This window comes from Lepidochelys kempii, chromosome 10 (assembly GCF_965140285.1).
Source record: "Lepidochelys kempii isolate rLepKem1 chromosome 10, rLepKem1.hap1, whole genome shotgun sequence".
NCBI classification, from domain to species: domain Eukaryota; kingdom Metazoa; phylum Chordata; order Testudines; family Cheloniidae; genus Lepidochelys; species Lepidochelys kempii.
The window spans coordinates 83,923,928-83,939,590 of NC_136389.1; the positions used below are offsets into that span (position 1 = coordinate 83,923,928).

Consider the following 15,663-nt stretch of genomic DNA (forward strand, 5'->3'; position numbering starts at 1 on the left):
CAACTACTGTTCTGAAAATAGTCTATTGATTAACTTCGCGTTTCATACAAACAATTTGGCTTAATTTGTGCATATTACCGGATCCAATTCCACTGTGTGTGGGTTCTGCATTAATGACAGTGATATGGGTGATGAGCAACATGTCTGTTACATATGTGGTTTTGTAATTTTAGGAACGAGGTAGCCAAAATGAAATTCGAAGGAAAGACATTCTGTTTATATGTAAGTCAGAAAGAGGTGAGTGGATTTTCTCATCATGTCAGGGCTCACTAGGTACAGTCTTTACTTCTGCCTCAAATATTAAACATTTGCTATTGTGCCTGGTAGAGAAAATAAACACAGCTCCAGAAGTCTGTTACCGACCTACGACGCTGCATTTAATCCTAGAATCAGAGAAGCGTAGGACTGGAAGGGACCTCAGTAGGTCATCTAGTCCAGTCCCCTGCACTCCACGCAGGACTAAGTAATAACTACTTTATTCCTGCTTTTGCAGCCTTCTCCTGTAATCACACAGTTAAGGTCTGATCTCTGTTGGCTCCAAGGAAAGCAGGATCCAGCCCTTACTTATAAAATAGAAATGAAGGTTATGACACGTATTTAAAAAATATACACAGATCTGGCAGTGGCAAACGAAATGGCCTTTCAGACCGACGGCAGCCCTCTGACACTCAGGTGTAGGCATTCCGGGTCCCAAACCAGTGCAGTCCAGTGGTCGGGCATCTGTGTGTAGCCCTCCTGCCCGTCAGAGTCGGCAGCAACAAGGGCCGGGTTCAGTATCGAGGGGATCCAGTCCAATAACACCGTGCAAAACCGGCTCGAGCCCCCACCCAGTGACAAATCTATACCACCCCCGCTGGGCGCCTCCAGGAGGCAATACTTCCCCTCTCGCAAGCACAGAGTCTGAGTGTAGCAAAAGCCTTTTAATAACAGAGAGAAGCAATGTGGCATTATGTTGGGGAGACACCACCAACCGGATTCCTAACACAAACCATGAGCAAAAACCCACCCCAAGCAAATTGGGCTGTGTCCTTTCCCTTGGGTTCTTGAGTCCAGCAAACCAAAAGTCACCCAAAGTCCCAAAAGTACAACAACCCAACAGTCTCTGCCCATGGTCAGTGCAGCCCCAGAGTTTGAACGTTTATCTGCAGAGTTTTACCTCCCAGGCTGGGTGGAAATGGGGGGGGGTTAAGGGGCACCTTACATGGTCCAAAGCTGACTGCTCCGTCTCTCCATGGGCCTCCACTCTGCTCTGCCAGCTGTCCCACAAACTGCTTCTCTCCACCAGCTGTCCGGTGAGCTGCTCCAGCCATCTGGCAATATATCTTCAGCCCCCGCCCCCACTACTTAACACAGCACTCAGTGATTTCAGCTCTTAGTAATTTTAGCTCTTTAGTGATTTCAGCTTGTAGTAAGGGAGCCTCAGTGCTGGTGCACCATTGGCCCAAAGTGAATTCAGCTCAGCAGCCTGTGACTAGACTCCTAATGGAATCAAAACTAGCTCTGATATTCCACAGTGGAGAGAGGAGAAGGTGCAATTGGCATTTAGGGCCCTCACCAGAGGCCCATGCCACCAAGTATTTCGCTTCTCGGCTCTATGAGCTAAGATCAAGTGTAAGTAGTCTCTTGGCCTATCCAAGTATCTTGATGTTTTTGGTCTTTTGGACTTGAGATGAAAATCTTGTCTGTATCTCTTGGACCTTGAAGTGAAAAAATTATCTAAGTTATACCTGTCCCCAGCCTCTCTCAATTCACTAGGTTTTGGAACCCATGTCCCTTGTCTAGTGAGTGCTACTTAGTTGATGGTGAGTCGCTCCGTCATAAAACAGTTCCACTGTCCTTGATTCACATAATCAGGGTAAAAACACTTTATTCTTCCTGCCCCAATAATAGAGAAACTGGGGATCCCACAGCAGCCAAAGTGACCATTTGGGCTGCTGTGGGCTCATGCTAGGCGGGGTGGGTGTGCCTATGCAAACAAAATCAGCCCCTGAAGTTTTTTTCCGCAACTTGCCACAATTCGCCACCAGATGTCAGGGTAGAGCTCATCCTGACTCTGCTTACATATACAAGGGTCAGAACATTCAGGTATCCCTTGGAGGGCATCCAGTTCAATATCTATATTATCTGCTCAGGGCAGGGCTTCACACTGCATTTTGGGGATATTATTTCTGAGGGCTACATGTTAGCCCTGCCCATCCCAGTCGGACCTGATTATCTAAATGAGTGTGCACACTTCGATTTTGAAATGGGTTAAGTACGGTACAGCACATGAGAGAGAGTTAGCTAATCCCTGTGAATTTTTAAAATATATATTTTTGGATACACAGGAATATGGATGAACCAAGCATCAGTTAATTGAGTCTTTACCAGTGGAAATCAGACATATTTCCAGTAGGATCAGTCAGTCAGATACATGTTTCCATGTATTGTGGTGAGTCTTGAAGGTTTGCTGTGTAATAAATGAGCTGCTTTAGTTTCAGCTGCCCTGCAGATTGTAAATATGCCGCCTGCTAACCACACTCAGTTGTTTCCATGTGGAATTTTTTGTAGGAAAAGAAAATTGCTCTTACTTATTTTGCTCCAACACCAGAAGCGTGCAAGCATCTCTGGAAATGTGGGATAGAAAACCAAGCTTTTTACAAGTAAGTACAAAGATTATTAGGAGTTTTTAATTTTTTGTACTGTACGTTTTCTGTGGGCTTGTAGCAACAGGCCTTGTATGAACATGTGATTATAGCATCAAGGCAGCACAGAATCCGATCCAGATCCAAACCAACTCCTTCCATGCCTCCACCCAGGTCACTCACCTCCCTCTGCTAAGGCCTGGAGGAAAGGAGCCCTGCTCTGCTAGATCTTAGCAGATTTCAGAGGGGTTTCCATAGCTGTGTCTTTTTTTTCATGTGGGTGAGTGGTTAGCCTGACACACTACCCCATAGGTCCATGGCTCCTTATTCAATACATTTGGAACAGCCCATACTGTGTATGGGGTTCCCTCATCCGCCACCTGAGGGACACGCTGGTAGCTTAGGATGCCTCAGGCAAAATGTATTCTTGGACAAGCTTTAGACCTGGTGGAAGACAGAAAAGAGGCGGACAACAGATGACGTATACAAATACCATGTTGCTGTCACGGAAATAGACTGTAATGGAGCAAGGAACGTGGCCCTCGACAGATGGACGTGGACAACCTGGGTTGCCTCATGTGTCACAGGGCATGAGAGCATCTAATTAAAAAAAAAAAAATGATTAGCAGGTCTGCCATCTGCCGTGGGTGCCTACGCACCAGACTGGGAGCGTCCCTGCCCCCTTCCTGGTTCTGGAATGCAGCCAAGTGCTTAGCATTTAAAACTTCCACGGCTAATTGCTTAGTCGTAAAAGTTTAAGAAGGAAATTAAAACTTTAATTGTTTGGAGATTAAAACTTTAACACTAAACAGCTGATAGAGACCAAGTCTGGCCTGGCTCCCCCCCCCAGGGGATGATGCGGGGGGGGCCATCATCACGACAAAGGATGCCTGGGTCAAATCTGAGCAGCACCGTGACCCCCTGGAGTGGGGAGCTGAGCCCAGCCTGCCCTGCAGGACCCGAGCTACAGGAGCCGCCAGCGGAGAGTAGGTACTGCAACCCCCCAGCCCATGTCCTCCCACCCCTCTGGGGGCAGGACCCAACTTCCCAGGGGACCCTCTGACACATTCTGGCAACCCAGTTTGGGGTCACGACCCATGCGTTGCTAGAGCCTGCCTCTGAGGGCTCAGCTACAGCAAATACAGCGCTAAACCTCACCAGTGCAGAGAGATCAGGCACGTCCTGGCTTATAACGATGGGCCAGATCCACAGCGTGCCAGAGGTGTGCCCCGCACACCTGGAGACAGGGGCTGGGGCTTCGGTGACTCCAAGCCACTGACCATGGGGGTGCTGGTGGGTGGACCGGCCCCTGGCAAAAAGTGAAACAGCTTCCCTTTTCCCACTCCACTAGTTGGGATCTCCAGAGCCCAGCACACCCTGGGTCCCCACCCCTACCCTGAGCTATCCAAGACATCTCCAGTAGTTGAAGAGTCCTCATTTCCTGCCCGACGGTCGCTTTAAGCCCAACACCATGAAGGGTCTTGGAAGGACAGAGAATCGGGCCCATGGCATCTCTCCTTTTTGTATTGAGTTTATGTATCAGAAAGTTTGAGGCATCTAATGCAAATGCAGCTCAGAGGGAAGAACTGAAAGAAACATGTTCCTGACCGTGATCGGACACTTCAAGCCCTTCTCCCTTCTGAATAGGGAAGGAAGGATGGTCTAGGGATCAGAGCACTAGGCTGGGACTTCAGAAACCCGGGGTCAGTTCCCAATTCTGCCAGACTTCCTGTCTGACCGTGGGCAAGTCACTTAATCTTTCTGTGCCTCAGTTCCCATCTGTACTATAGGGAGCAGCAGGGTCTTGTGAGGATAAAATCCATTAAAGATTGTGAGGCGCTCAGCTGTTATGGTGATGAGCCATATCAGACCCCCGCCAAATAGAACAGCCTTTAATGTACAGACCTAGTCTCGGGTGGGGGTTTAATGCTCATTCTCAGTAAAAACTGCAGTCTCGGGTCCCTCGCTGTGAAATGATATCGGCCCAGCTCTGCACTTGAATGCATGCAAGCAGCTTCCACTGATGGAACAAGCCTCAGGCAAAGGGGCAGCCTGAGGCCGGTGCACCACTTAATTCCCGCCCAATGACCCATGGTGGAGTTTGTAAAGTGAACTCCTCAGAGCAGACTGCAAAGCACTGGGATAGTTCATCTCACATTGCTCTTTTGTACATGGTTATCTCAGGACTCAAGAGTTTGTCATTAGTTTTGTCTCAAAGAGAGTTTCTGAAATTGCATTGGAGAGGACTGGACAGCTGCTGGAAGAACCAGGGATCGTACTGCGTCAGCTTTCTTGGGTGAAATCAAAAATTTTCAGTATACAACCTTTCAGCAATCCTTGAAGAATTACAGTCCTGTGATATAAATGTACGGTGCTTTGTCACCAAATTCAGAACACCCCAGACAGACATTCCTTGTTTCCAAAAGGGAGAGGGAGGGGCTGAAAAGTGGGGAAGCCTTTAGGGTAGAAATTGTTGCACCTTTACAAAGCCGGAACTCTCTGGGATGCTTGTTTGGGAAAACACGTCAGTTTTCTGTTCCTTTCTTCTTTTGATTAATTAGTTTGATCTTGAAAGAATCAGGGTATGAAAGAAGTCACTGATCTGTAAATCAATAAGACATCAGATAGAACATTTTGGTTTCACCACACTGCTTTCTGTTTTACTTAAAAATAGACTGTTTTGTACTTTGTAATGAGTTTTATTGTAATCAGTGAGATGTAAGATAAAGTGTTCTGTATTCTCTTTGGGAATACTGCAATCAGCAGGTTTCGTTTCTCGTTATGTGAACATGAAATGAAATTGCTCTATTGCATTACAACTTTTTGTTACGACTAATAATGTTGGTGGGTTACGCACCCGTTAAAATGGATCGTGGTTTCATTCATGCTGCAGTGTGTGTGTACTGCTCAATGGGGGTCATGCTGGATTCTCCCGGGATGACTGAGGAGCAGGTGGTGTCATCCGTCAGGGCGTCTGATGTATTTCTGACCAAAGTCTCATCCAGAAAGGTGCCAGGCTGCCTCCAGGTAGTGCGTGATCTGTGTACTCAGCATCCTCCCAGTCAGAGGTTCTGGTAGGTATCTTAATACACTGGATAGTTTCAGCCCACACAGAAACCAAACACAGAATCTTGTTAATCGTCTCCTGGGGTGCAGTGTTCTTGGCTTGGCCTGATGGTGAAGTGCGATGCCTGTGTTCATTGTGTCTGGACGTATCTGTGACTGCCCAGCGTGGCAGAATGCCACCAGTGGACAGCCAGGGGCAACTCATATTCCTACATCACCACCGAATAAAGACCCTCCACGTCTCCCTCCTCTGAGCGCTCATTGCGCTGGAGATGCTGTCTGAGCCCAGGTTCTCTTTCAAAGGGCTGCACCATGGTTAAAGAGCAGCTCATTGTAATAGGCCTTTAGGGTGCTTGGGTAAAGTTCAGGAAACGTGTCTGTCCCAGTTCTTGGCAGGTCGCCGAGGGAGGTACAGTATTAATGATTGGAGGGTTGTGAATAGATATAATTAGAACTCAAGCTCTTAGCAGTCCTTTCCATTCCAGCCTACTGTCCTGTGTAAGCCACTTATCTTATCTCATTGTGTTATATATCTCAGAGGGCCGACTCTTTGAATTCTGTCTCATTACCATTCTCAGTCAGTGTCAGACTCCTATCTGCTGCTGCTGCTAAAAGTTACATCTGGTAAGATCTGTGAGATCAATTTGAGAGCGGGAGAATGAAAGGAACGTGGCAGCCAGAAGGCCCTGGCTCTTTGCCTCCACCCTCTCCCTCATTAGCTGCTGTTGCACGAGGATAAACCACAAATAACTGGAGCTGTTTCTGGAGTCCATCACATAGTGCTAGCTATGGGATGTGCAGATTCCCTGCAGAGCGACAGCTCCTTGCCCCATCTCTAGTTACCATTTTCTTTTAAGAGGATTGGAGTAAGAGGCAGTATCCTCATCCACCTTAGATGAGGGGCCTGATCCTGCCCATGCTTTCTGCCAACCATGCTGCTTACTGGCACAAGCAGTCCCGTTCACGTACATTGATTGTAGGAGTACCTCTGGGGGTTAATGGGACTATTCAGAGCAGATAAGTGCATCAGTGTGCTCAGTGTTTGCAGGATGGGGGTTAGACGCTGGTGCTGACATTCTTAAACGCCACGTTCAATGGTGCAGCTGGCGTGAGAGCAACTGTTCTTGTAAGATTTCTGCCATCTTGGGCTGGCCACATGCTGTCTCCAGCCTGAATCAGATGCCTCCCACCTTTGGATCAGCATCAGAACCAAACCTGTTGGGATGGGATGGAACCTGGGAATTCAAATTCCTGACATTTGGTGAGGAGGGAGGGTTGGATTTAAGTTTCCAGGTCAGGGCTGTTCCTGATCGTAACTGGAGCTGGTTCAAAAATGGATTTCAAACGTTCTGTGAAAATTGTTTGGAATTAAAGGATGAAAAAATTTATATCCATGAATTTGTTTCACCCAGTTCTGGTTCTTTTGTCAAAACTCAATGTTTGTTCAGTTGTGGAAAACAGAACATTTTCCATTTGTGATGGACAAAGCCTGAAAAATGTAACCACCTGCTTCTGGCAGTAAAAAGGTGGAAGAACCCACCTCCTTCAACAGAAAAAAGTTTTGACTACAAAGGTTCAATCAGCTCCAGATCTAAGTAGAATAAAAACAGCTGTTTGTTCCCCCAGGGAAGGGGTAGTGGAAGGAGGAGGGGCAGGCCTGCCCTGGTATGCTGTGTGTCAGGGAGCCCAAAAGGGCTGCGTTCCCTTCCTTGCGCGCTGTAGAAGAGGTGAGGCCAGCGGCTCGGGGAAAGGCATTTGTTGCCCTGCGACCGCACCACTGTCTCTGTACTGTGCTGCGATTCCAGTAAGCTCCATCAGGAGAACATTTTGAAAACACTTAAGTGATGTTGCCTGAAAGCGTGTGCACCAGCTTTGGGCTAAAGCAGTGGACCCTCCCGTAGAGATCACGGCGACCGCGAAACTTCATGTATAGCAGGGCTGTCCTGGGAGCAGATTTGGGCCCAGTCCTGGGAGGAGCCAAGCAGCTGCAAATGCTCTCTGAGGCGGTGGGAGCTGCAGGGTCTCGGCATTTGCTCAGCAACTCCCGGGGTCCGCCCATTCTTCTGCGCAGTTCCTTGCCTGTGATGGTTTGGGGTTAATCGAGGTCACAGATAAAGTCCACAGTTAAATCATTTCAAGTCAGAGTCATTGTATGTGGATGTCCCACAAGCCACCCTACCCTGACAAGCGCTGGTACAAGATAAGCTAGCAGCATGTTCCAGAGCTCACTAGACATTTACATGCAGAAGCCATAGAAACATCACTAACCAAATAAACTCCCCCAGAGGACAGGCTGGCTAGTGCTGACAGTTTCTTCGTCCAGCTCCTCAGGCTCCGGCTGCGCAATGAAAGGGTTATTTGCTGTACAGGCCATTTTGTAGACTAGCCGTTTTCTCCGTGGACGGCACTTCCTGTGTGTTCATATGTGATCCAGGAGGGGGGCGTTGATTTCTCCTCCATTCATGTTGCCTGAAATCAGGATTCTTGTATTGAATTTGCAGTTTTTCACTCAAGAGCAGTTCTGCTTGCGGGCAAAAACCTGCAAAAGGTCGCCACTCCTCCCCCGCCCCCAAAATAGGCAATCCTCTTCATGGAACAGAAAAGCAAAGCCCGGCAGTTGTGCGGCTTTCCCACACCATGTGTGGGCTGCCTCTCGTGCCACGGGCAGTAGAACGAAGAGCCGGTATGTTGACCATTGTGAATCCCCTCTGCTGAGAGGAGCAAACCCTGCCAGCTCCTCTGACTGACCCAGACGTGGCAGGACCATGCGGTTCTGCTGAATGGGTTGGAAGGTTGGTGCAGATCCATGCGTGGCTCCGTGAGCGAGGCCTGGGGGTGCACCCAGCACTGCATGAATGCCTCTGCCGTTGTCGCCGTGGGACGGGAACATGGGACCAGAGAGTGTGCAGCTGCCCGAGGCTGGAGCAGTGTGCACGGCCTGAGGGAGGGATCCCCCTGTCCCTGGAGATCCCATCGCAGTAACTTGGGCTGGGTCCTGGGGAGCAGACTGCACCCAAAGTACGTTTGCTCGGGGCGGGGGAGGGGACTAGAGGGCCGGATTCTCCCCTGTGCCTGAGCAGAGCTGAGAGGCGAGGGCTGCAGGGAGCGGGCCCTGGGGTCTGTTAGAGCAGCTGGGGACCTGCTCCAGTTTGTGCCCCTGGAGGATAGGGGAGCTCCACTCCACCCCTCCCTTCCTGGGGACGGTCCCACACACCCTCGCTCCCCTGTGGCAGGTGTGGGAGGAGATGGTTACACAGCTCCCCCGTGGGAGGGGGCTTCTCCCGCGGCCAGCTCAGACCAGAACACAGCCCCTGTGCAGTGCCATAGCGACCCGGAGCCGGCAGCCCGTCTGCTCCTGGGCTCCAGGGAGCAAGCTGGCAGCATGTCTGATCTGCCCTTTTCCGACGGGCGTGGCTGTAATGCGCTTGAGCAAGCAGAACTCGCTGTCCCGAGGGCAGGTTCGACCCCACGGCGAACAGCTTTCACAGTCCACTTGTCCCTGCGTCGCCCTTACGCCCCTCCGAAGTTGCCTTCAGCGTGCGCTCTTCTAGTGAACGTCTGCGGCGGGGACTGCAGCGCTGTGGCGTGAGGACAGTCCGGTCACACCGTGCCCGCGTGACTGTCGGCCGTACAGCGCGGTGGGGCTGCAGGGACCCCAAGGGCTATCTGTGCCCACCCTGCCAGAGGGGCAGTGTCCCTGGGACTTGGGTTACATGCTTACCATTCAGGGCTGGGTTAATGATGTGGGCTGGCTGCTTTCCCTCCAGCTCAGGGCTGAGCCCTGTTTCGCAGATGGCCTAATGGTTTGCCGTCAGTTCCATGCTCCAGCCCCCAGGGATGCGGGGAGGGAGCTGGCTCTGAGCAAGGAGAGCCGACTGGCACGTTTTGGGCTGCGTTTGCAAGTAACACGGGGTGTTACTGTCTGTTGAAGTGGCTGGTCCTGAGCAGGCCTGATTCCCTGGGGGCTGTGGGTGCTCAGAACCGCTCCCTGTTTGATGGCAGTTGGTAATGCCCTCACTGAGTGCCTGTGTAGATGTTTTCGAGTTCTTCAGGATCCCGCTCCCTGCTGCCACCTGGGGTTGGAAGCGGAGAATGTGTGGTAGGGGCCGCGGAAGGGAAGGCGCTGTCTGTCGTGGGCTCCGTTTGAGGGTGCACTGGTCGATCCTTTAATAGAATCAGCTGCACCCCAAAGGCCAGGGCTGCCGCTCTTGGTAAAACATGGCCAGCGAGCTGTGTCGCATCCATAGGCATTGGCCTGCCGCAGCCCGACCTGTTTGTGGAGGGTTCTCCATGTTCTTGGTCTTGTTTCAGGTTGGAGAAGTCAAGCCAGGTCCGCACAGTATCCAGCAGCAACTTATTCTTTAAAGGAAGCCGGTTCCGATACAGGTAAATAATGACAGTAAGTAGCAGTTACTGGATATATTTTCAGACACTCCTGGGTGGTGGATGTAGCAGCTTCCTGACTGCATTAAATACAAGACTTTTCTGAAAGTCTTACTGAAAAGAGACTCCTTTGTCGCAGGAGATTTTTGTATCAAAGCATTTCCAGGTAGCCAAGTAACCTAGCTGTCCTTTTATATTTCCTTGGGCTTTGTTTTATTTTGCTACGTGTTGTTCCTAATTTTATCCCTTACACCTCTCTCACCGCAACAGACCAAAAAAAAAAAAAAAAATTGAGAGAGTGAGAGAGAAAAAATTGCAGCTGATGTTTAAAAATACAGCAACGCGTTGAAACATTCCAGTTCCTCAAAGGCGATGTTCCTTCCTGCATCCGAAGTTTAGATGCTGAATTTTAGCAGGCTGTAAGGAACGATCAAAGTGTGGGACACAGCCAAGTGTTAGAGGTGTGTAAAGAGGCTCCAAACAGTGTGGAGACATTGGGCCAAATTCTGATCTCACGCACACATGCGTCAGTCTGGAGTGTCCGCTGTTGTTTGATGGTCAGAATCCTACTCATCAGAGGAGAATGAAATTCCACTCAAGGGGGATGTGGCATTCCAGGAGGTGGGACGGACTGATTGAACAGGATGTGACCGAAAGGGTTGCTGCCCTTCTGGAACCCCAAACCTGTTCATTTTTAGCAAACGTCTGTCTTTTCTTCTCCATTTGGAGACTGTTTGCCCACAGCGTTCGGTTCCTGTGTGTGAGACTGGAGTAGGGATGGAGTTCTGTTGAAGGATGTACTGTTATGGGGCGGGGGGGGGGCAAAGGGGTGACTGTTTATCAGAGCAGTAGAAAAATCTCAGCAATAGCCAGAATGCTTTTTCAGTTCTTGCCCTGTTTCTGTTCTTGAACCACTTGCAGTGGCCGAGTTGCAAAAGAAGTGATGGAATCTAGTGCCAAGATCAAGAGGGAGCCCCCAGAAATTCACAGGTAAGTACCATCAGCATCTTCATAGCACAGTCCTAGACACGAGGTGCATTGATCTACGACGTCTCACCTTGATTTCAGTCCCGCCTGAAGTGTGGGGAATATCCTGTAGACAGCCAGAGTGTAGCAAGTGCTCTTTCAAGCTGCTTCCTGCACGAGTAGGGTGCATATCACTGCGATACCATTCCTGAGCCGAGGTTGGTAGTAAAAGGGCATTGTTAGCTGGTAAGGACGCTGGTTCACTTCTGTTTTGTCTAACGGTAACGCTGAGCACTTCTTGCAGTCTGGTACTCGAGCAGCACTAGAAGTGGGGCTGGATTCTTTGACTAAGTGAGGTGTTTCAGATCCCAGAGGCTTGTTTAAATACATTGCTAATGAGCTTTGCTGGTGTGTCTAGACAGTGGGTGAAATCCTGGCCCCAATGAAGTCAGTGTAAGTTTTGCCATGAAGGACATAAGAACAGCCATACTGGGTGAGACCAAAGGTCCCCCTAGCCCAGTATCCTGTCTTCCAACAGTGGCCAGTACCAAAGCTTCAGGGGCACTGTACAAAACAGGGCAACCAGCTTCTGACAACCAGAGGTTTAGGGTCACCCCAAACATGGGGTTACATCCCTGACCATCTTGGCTGATAGCCATTGATGGACCTGTTCTTCATGAAATTACCTCGTTCTTTTCTGAACCCAGCTATACTTTGGGGCATCACAGCATCCCATGGCAGTGAGTTCCACAGGTTAATTGTCCATTATGTGGAGAAAGTATTCTCTCCTGTTTATATTAAACCTGCTGCCTATTAATTTCACCAGATGGTGCCTAGTTTTTGTATTTTGGGAAAGGGGCAAATAACACTTTTCTATGCATTTTTCCCACCCCACTCGTGAGTGTATAGACCTCTCTTGTAGCCCCCTTAGTCGTCCTTTTACTAAGCTGACTGGCCACAATCTTTTTAGTTCTCCCCATATGGAAGCTGCTGCGTACCCCGTACCCCTACTCATCTTTGTTGCCCTTCTCTGCACCTTCTCCAGTTCCACTATGTCCTTTTGGAAACGGGCAGCCAGAAAGGGACACAGTATTCAAAGTGGGTTTATATGATGGTTATGATCATTTCTGTCTTATTTTCTACGCCTTTCCTAATAGTTCCTAACATTGTTAGTCTTTTTCACCACTGCTGTGCATTGAACAGAAGTTTTCAGAGAACTACCCAGGATGACTACCAAGATCTCTCGTTTGAGTGGTAAAAGCTCATTTAGACCCTATCATTATATATGTGTAGTTGGGAATATTTTTTCCAATGTACATTAGCATGCATTTATCAATGTTGAATTTCACCTGCCATTTTATTCCCCAGTCATCCAGTTTTGTGAGATCCCTTTGCAACTCATTGCTGTCAGCTTCGGTCTTGACTATCCTGAGTAATTTTGTAGCATCTGCAAATTTTGCCGCCTCGCCGTTTACCCCTTTTCCATATTGTTTATGAACATGTTGAACAGCACTGTCCCGTACAGACCCTTCCGTGAACCCACTGTTTCCATCTCTCCACTGTGAGAACTGACCATTTATTCCTCCCCTTTGTTTCCTGTCTTTTAACCAGTTACTGATCCAGGAGAGAACCTTCCCTCTTATCCCATGACAGCTTAGTTCCCTTAAAAGCCTTTCGTAGGGACTCTGTCAAAACTTTCTGAAAATCCAAGTACATTATATTGACTGGATCACCCTTGTCCACATGCCTGTTGTCCCCCTCAAAGAATTTTAATGGATTGGTGAGGCATGATTTCCCTTTACACAAGCGGTATTGACTCTTCCCCAACAGATCATACTCATCTATGTGTCTGATAGTTCTGTTCTTTGCTGTAGTTTCAACCGGTTTGCCTGGTTTCAACCAGCCTGTAATTTTCGGGATCACCTGTGGAGCCTTTTTTAAAAATTGGTGTCACATTAGCTATCCTCCACTCATCTGGTACAAAGCCTTGTTTCAGTGATAGGTTACATACCACAGGTTAGTTGTTCTGCAATTTCACATTTGATTTCCTTCAGAACTCTTGGATGATACCATCTCGGCTTGGGGACTTATTAAGAACATAAGAACAGCCAGACTGCGTCAGACCAAAGATCCATTTAGCCCAGTATCCCTGTCTTCCGAGGGAATGAACAGAACAGGGAATCATCCAGTGATCCATCCCCTGTCGCCCATTCCCAGCTTCTTGCAAACAGGCTAGGGACACCATCCCTGCCCATCCTGCCTAATAGCCATTGATGGACCTATCCTCCATTAATTTATCTAGGTTTTTTTTTTAAACTCTGTTATAGTCTTGGCTTTCACAACATCCTCTGGCAAAGAGTTTCACAGGTTGACTGTGCGCTGTGTGAAAAAATACTTCCTTCGGTTTGTTTTTAAACCTGCTGCCTGTTAACTTCATTTGGTGACCCCTAGTTCTTGTGTTATGAGAAGGAGTAAATAACACTTCCTTGTTTACTTTCTCCACACCAGTCATAATTTTATAGACCTCTGTCATATGCCCCCTGAATCGTCTCTTTTCCAAGCTGAAATGTCCCAGTCTTATTCATCTCTCCTCATATGGAAGTCTTTCCACACCCCTAATCATGTTTGTTGCCTGTCTCTGTACCTTCTCCAATTCCAATATATCTGTTCTCTTGGCATTGATTTCAGCGGTGCCAGGATGTCATCCAGTATGTCCAATGAGGATCCTTGCTCATCTTTAATCTGCTATTTCTCGTGCACTTGCTTGTGTTGCTTTTTCTGTCGGAGGTTCCCTGAGTGGCGGATATGGGCTCAGCTTCATATTTGCACAGACATTTGCTCGTGACGGTACGCCGCAGATTGCAATGGTCCCAACGCAGATTGCAATGTGCCCTTTGCTGACCCACTTCAGTCCCCACCTTCTTCCAAAAGCTTGGGTTTGAAGCCTCATTCAGTGACGCTCTTTGTCTAGTCTCACTCTGTGCAGATATGTTCTCGTGGTAGTTATATTGCTATTCAGCATGTTCCAGCTACAACGTGTAAGAATGTCGTTCTGTAAGTGAAGCTCTCGCATTTTTGCTATGTGTGAAAATCCGTTTTGAAAAAAACCCACAATCCAGCTGCTGCAGGATCCTAGGATTGACTTCCCTGCTTTTGGTGTTTTTGCCAAAGAGGGCCTGGACTTTTCCGGTTGTCTCTCCTTACTGCTGCCAGCTGCCCTCTTAACCTTTTTCTGGTTGCCATTGTCTGTACTCTCTTTTGTGGGATGTTCAGAGGCACAGTGAGACTTCCAGGATCATTTGTATTGTCTCCAGTCCCCATGCCAGGGAGGAGATCCTTCCATGAGATGCTCTCTTGTTCACTGTGCAATATAATTAGGACCCTACCAAATTCACAGCCGTGAAAAACGCATCACGGAAATCTAGTCTCCCCCGTGAAATCTGGTCTCTTGTGTACTTTTACCGTCTGAAGGCAAGGCCTCGTCAGCAGCAGCACAGAAGTATGGGTGGTAATACTGCGACCCCCTACAATAACCTTATGATCCTCCCATAACCCTCTTTTGAGTCAGGACCCCTACTGTTACAACACTGTGAAATTTCAGATTTAAATAGCTGAAATCATTACATTTACAATTTTAAAAATCCCATGATTGTGAAATTGACCAAAATGGACCGTGAATTTGGTAGGGCCCTACCTATAATATATCTGCAAGCTGCTTCTCCGCTGCATTACACAAGTGTTATCAGAGTCACTCAGTTGTCAGGCCCTGTGTGTAGTGTGTGCACCAAGCAAAAGGTGTCCCCAGCATCTGCCTTTGCTGCTCCTAAAAGACCAAAAACCTGACAACCGTACTCAGCTTTAGTTTAGTCTAAAACCACCCTGAGAGCTTAGCTGAGGAAGGGCTGCAGATTTTAGCTCCAAGCCACCATGTCACAAGAACTCATTGATTTAATGTCCATGTGTCCATCCAGCTGTTGCTAAAAGTATCTGCTGATATTTTCGTTGGTTATTCTTTTCCGACCAGACATCACTGAGCTCAGATGGGGCCCCAGCACTGCCTGCCAAGGAGCGGTGGTTACATCTGGGGGAGAATTGCTTTGCCTGGAGCTCTGCAGAGCGCTGCTCTGTTCCCAGACGCTCAGGGTGGAGCTTTTGCTCCCAGGCATTCACGTGCTTTTGACAGGGCTGAACAAGCAGCAGTTCCAAGACTTCTGCTGACCCCAGGCCTGCTCCTCCGGAGCCTGGATTCCTCTGTGCCCTGGAGAGCAGAACAGCGGGCACTTGGTTTGCTGTGCCTGCGACGTGAGCCGCAAAGACGTAGTTTTGCACATCTCTGGAAGAGACTCGTGGTCTTCTCAGTTTTGTAAGGAGGTTGTTTTCTGTCTGGTGTGAAGGGGTGGGGGGGCTCCAGTGCTTGTGGAGGGGGGGGTGAATAATTACTTGTTTGAAACACCACTCTCAGCTCCCGGCATCCAGAGCCTGCAGAGCTCAGGAAAGAAGCCAAAAGCGAAACCGTGCCTGCCCACATCCTGCATCTGGGCTCTCCACGCCTGGTCGGGCAGCCCCGTGCCCGGCTCCTGAGCGGCCTGCCAAGGGGAGCGCAGCCGTGTGCATTTTCATTAAG

The 15,663-nt window shown here is 48.9% G+C and overlaps 1 protein-coding gene across 5 annotated transcripts in view; it reads left to right on the forward strand.

The window, feature by feature from the left end:
• Positions 1-15,663, forward strand: part of FRMD5 (FERM domain containing 5) — a 303,156-nt gene that overhangs the window by 252,656 nt on the left and 34,837 nt on the right. For 3 of the 5 annotated variants that reach the window (XM_073304542.1, XM_073304538.1, XM_073304544.1), the window contains exons 9-12: positions 174-237; positions 2,551-2,642; positions 10,002-10,076; positions 10,995-11,063. In XM_073304542.1, the coding sequence (XP_073160643.1) occupies positions 174-237; positions 2,551-2,642; positions 10,002-10,076; positions 10,995-11,063 (300 nt within the window). The remainder of the gene's footprint in view (positions 1-173; positions 238-2,550; positions 2,643-10,001; positions 10,077-10,994; positions 11,064-15,663) is intronic. The other 2 variants (XM_073304539.1, XM_073304546.1) reach the window with 1 other exon arrangement.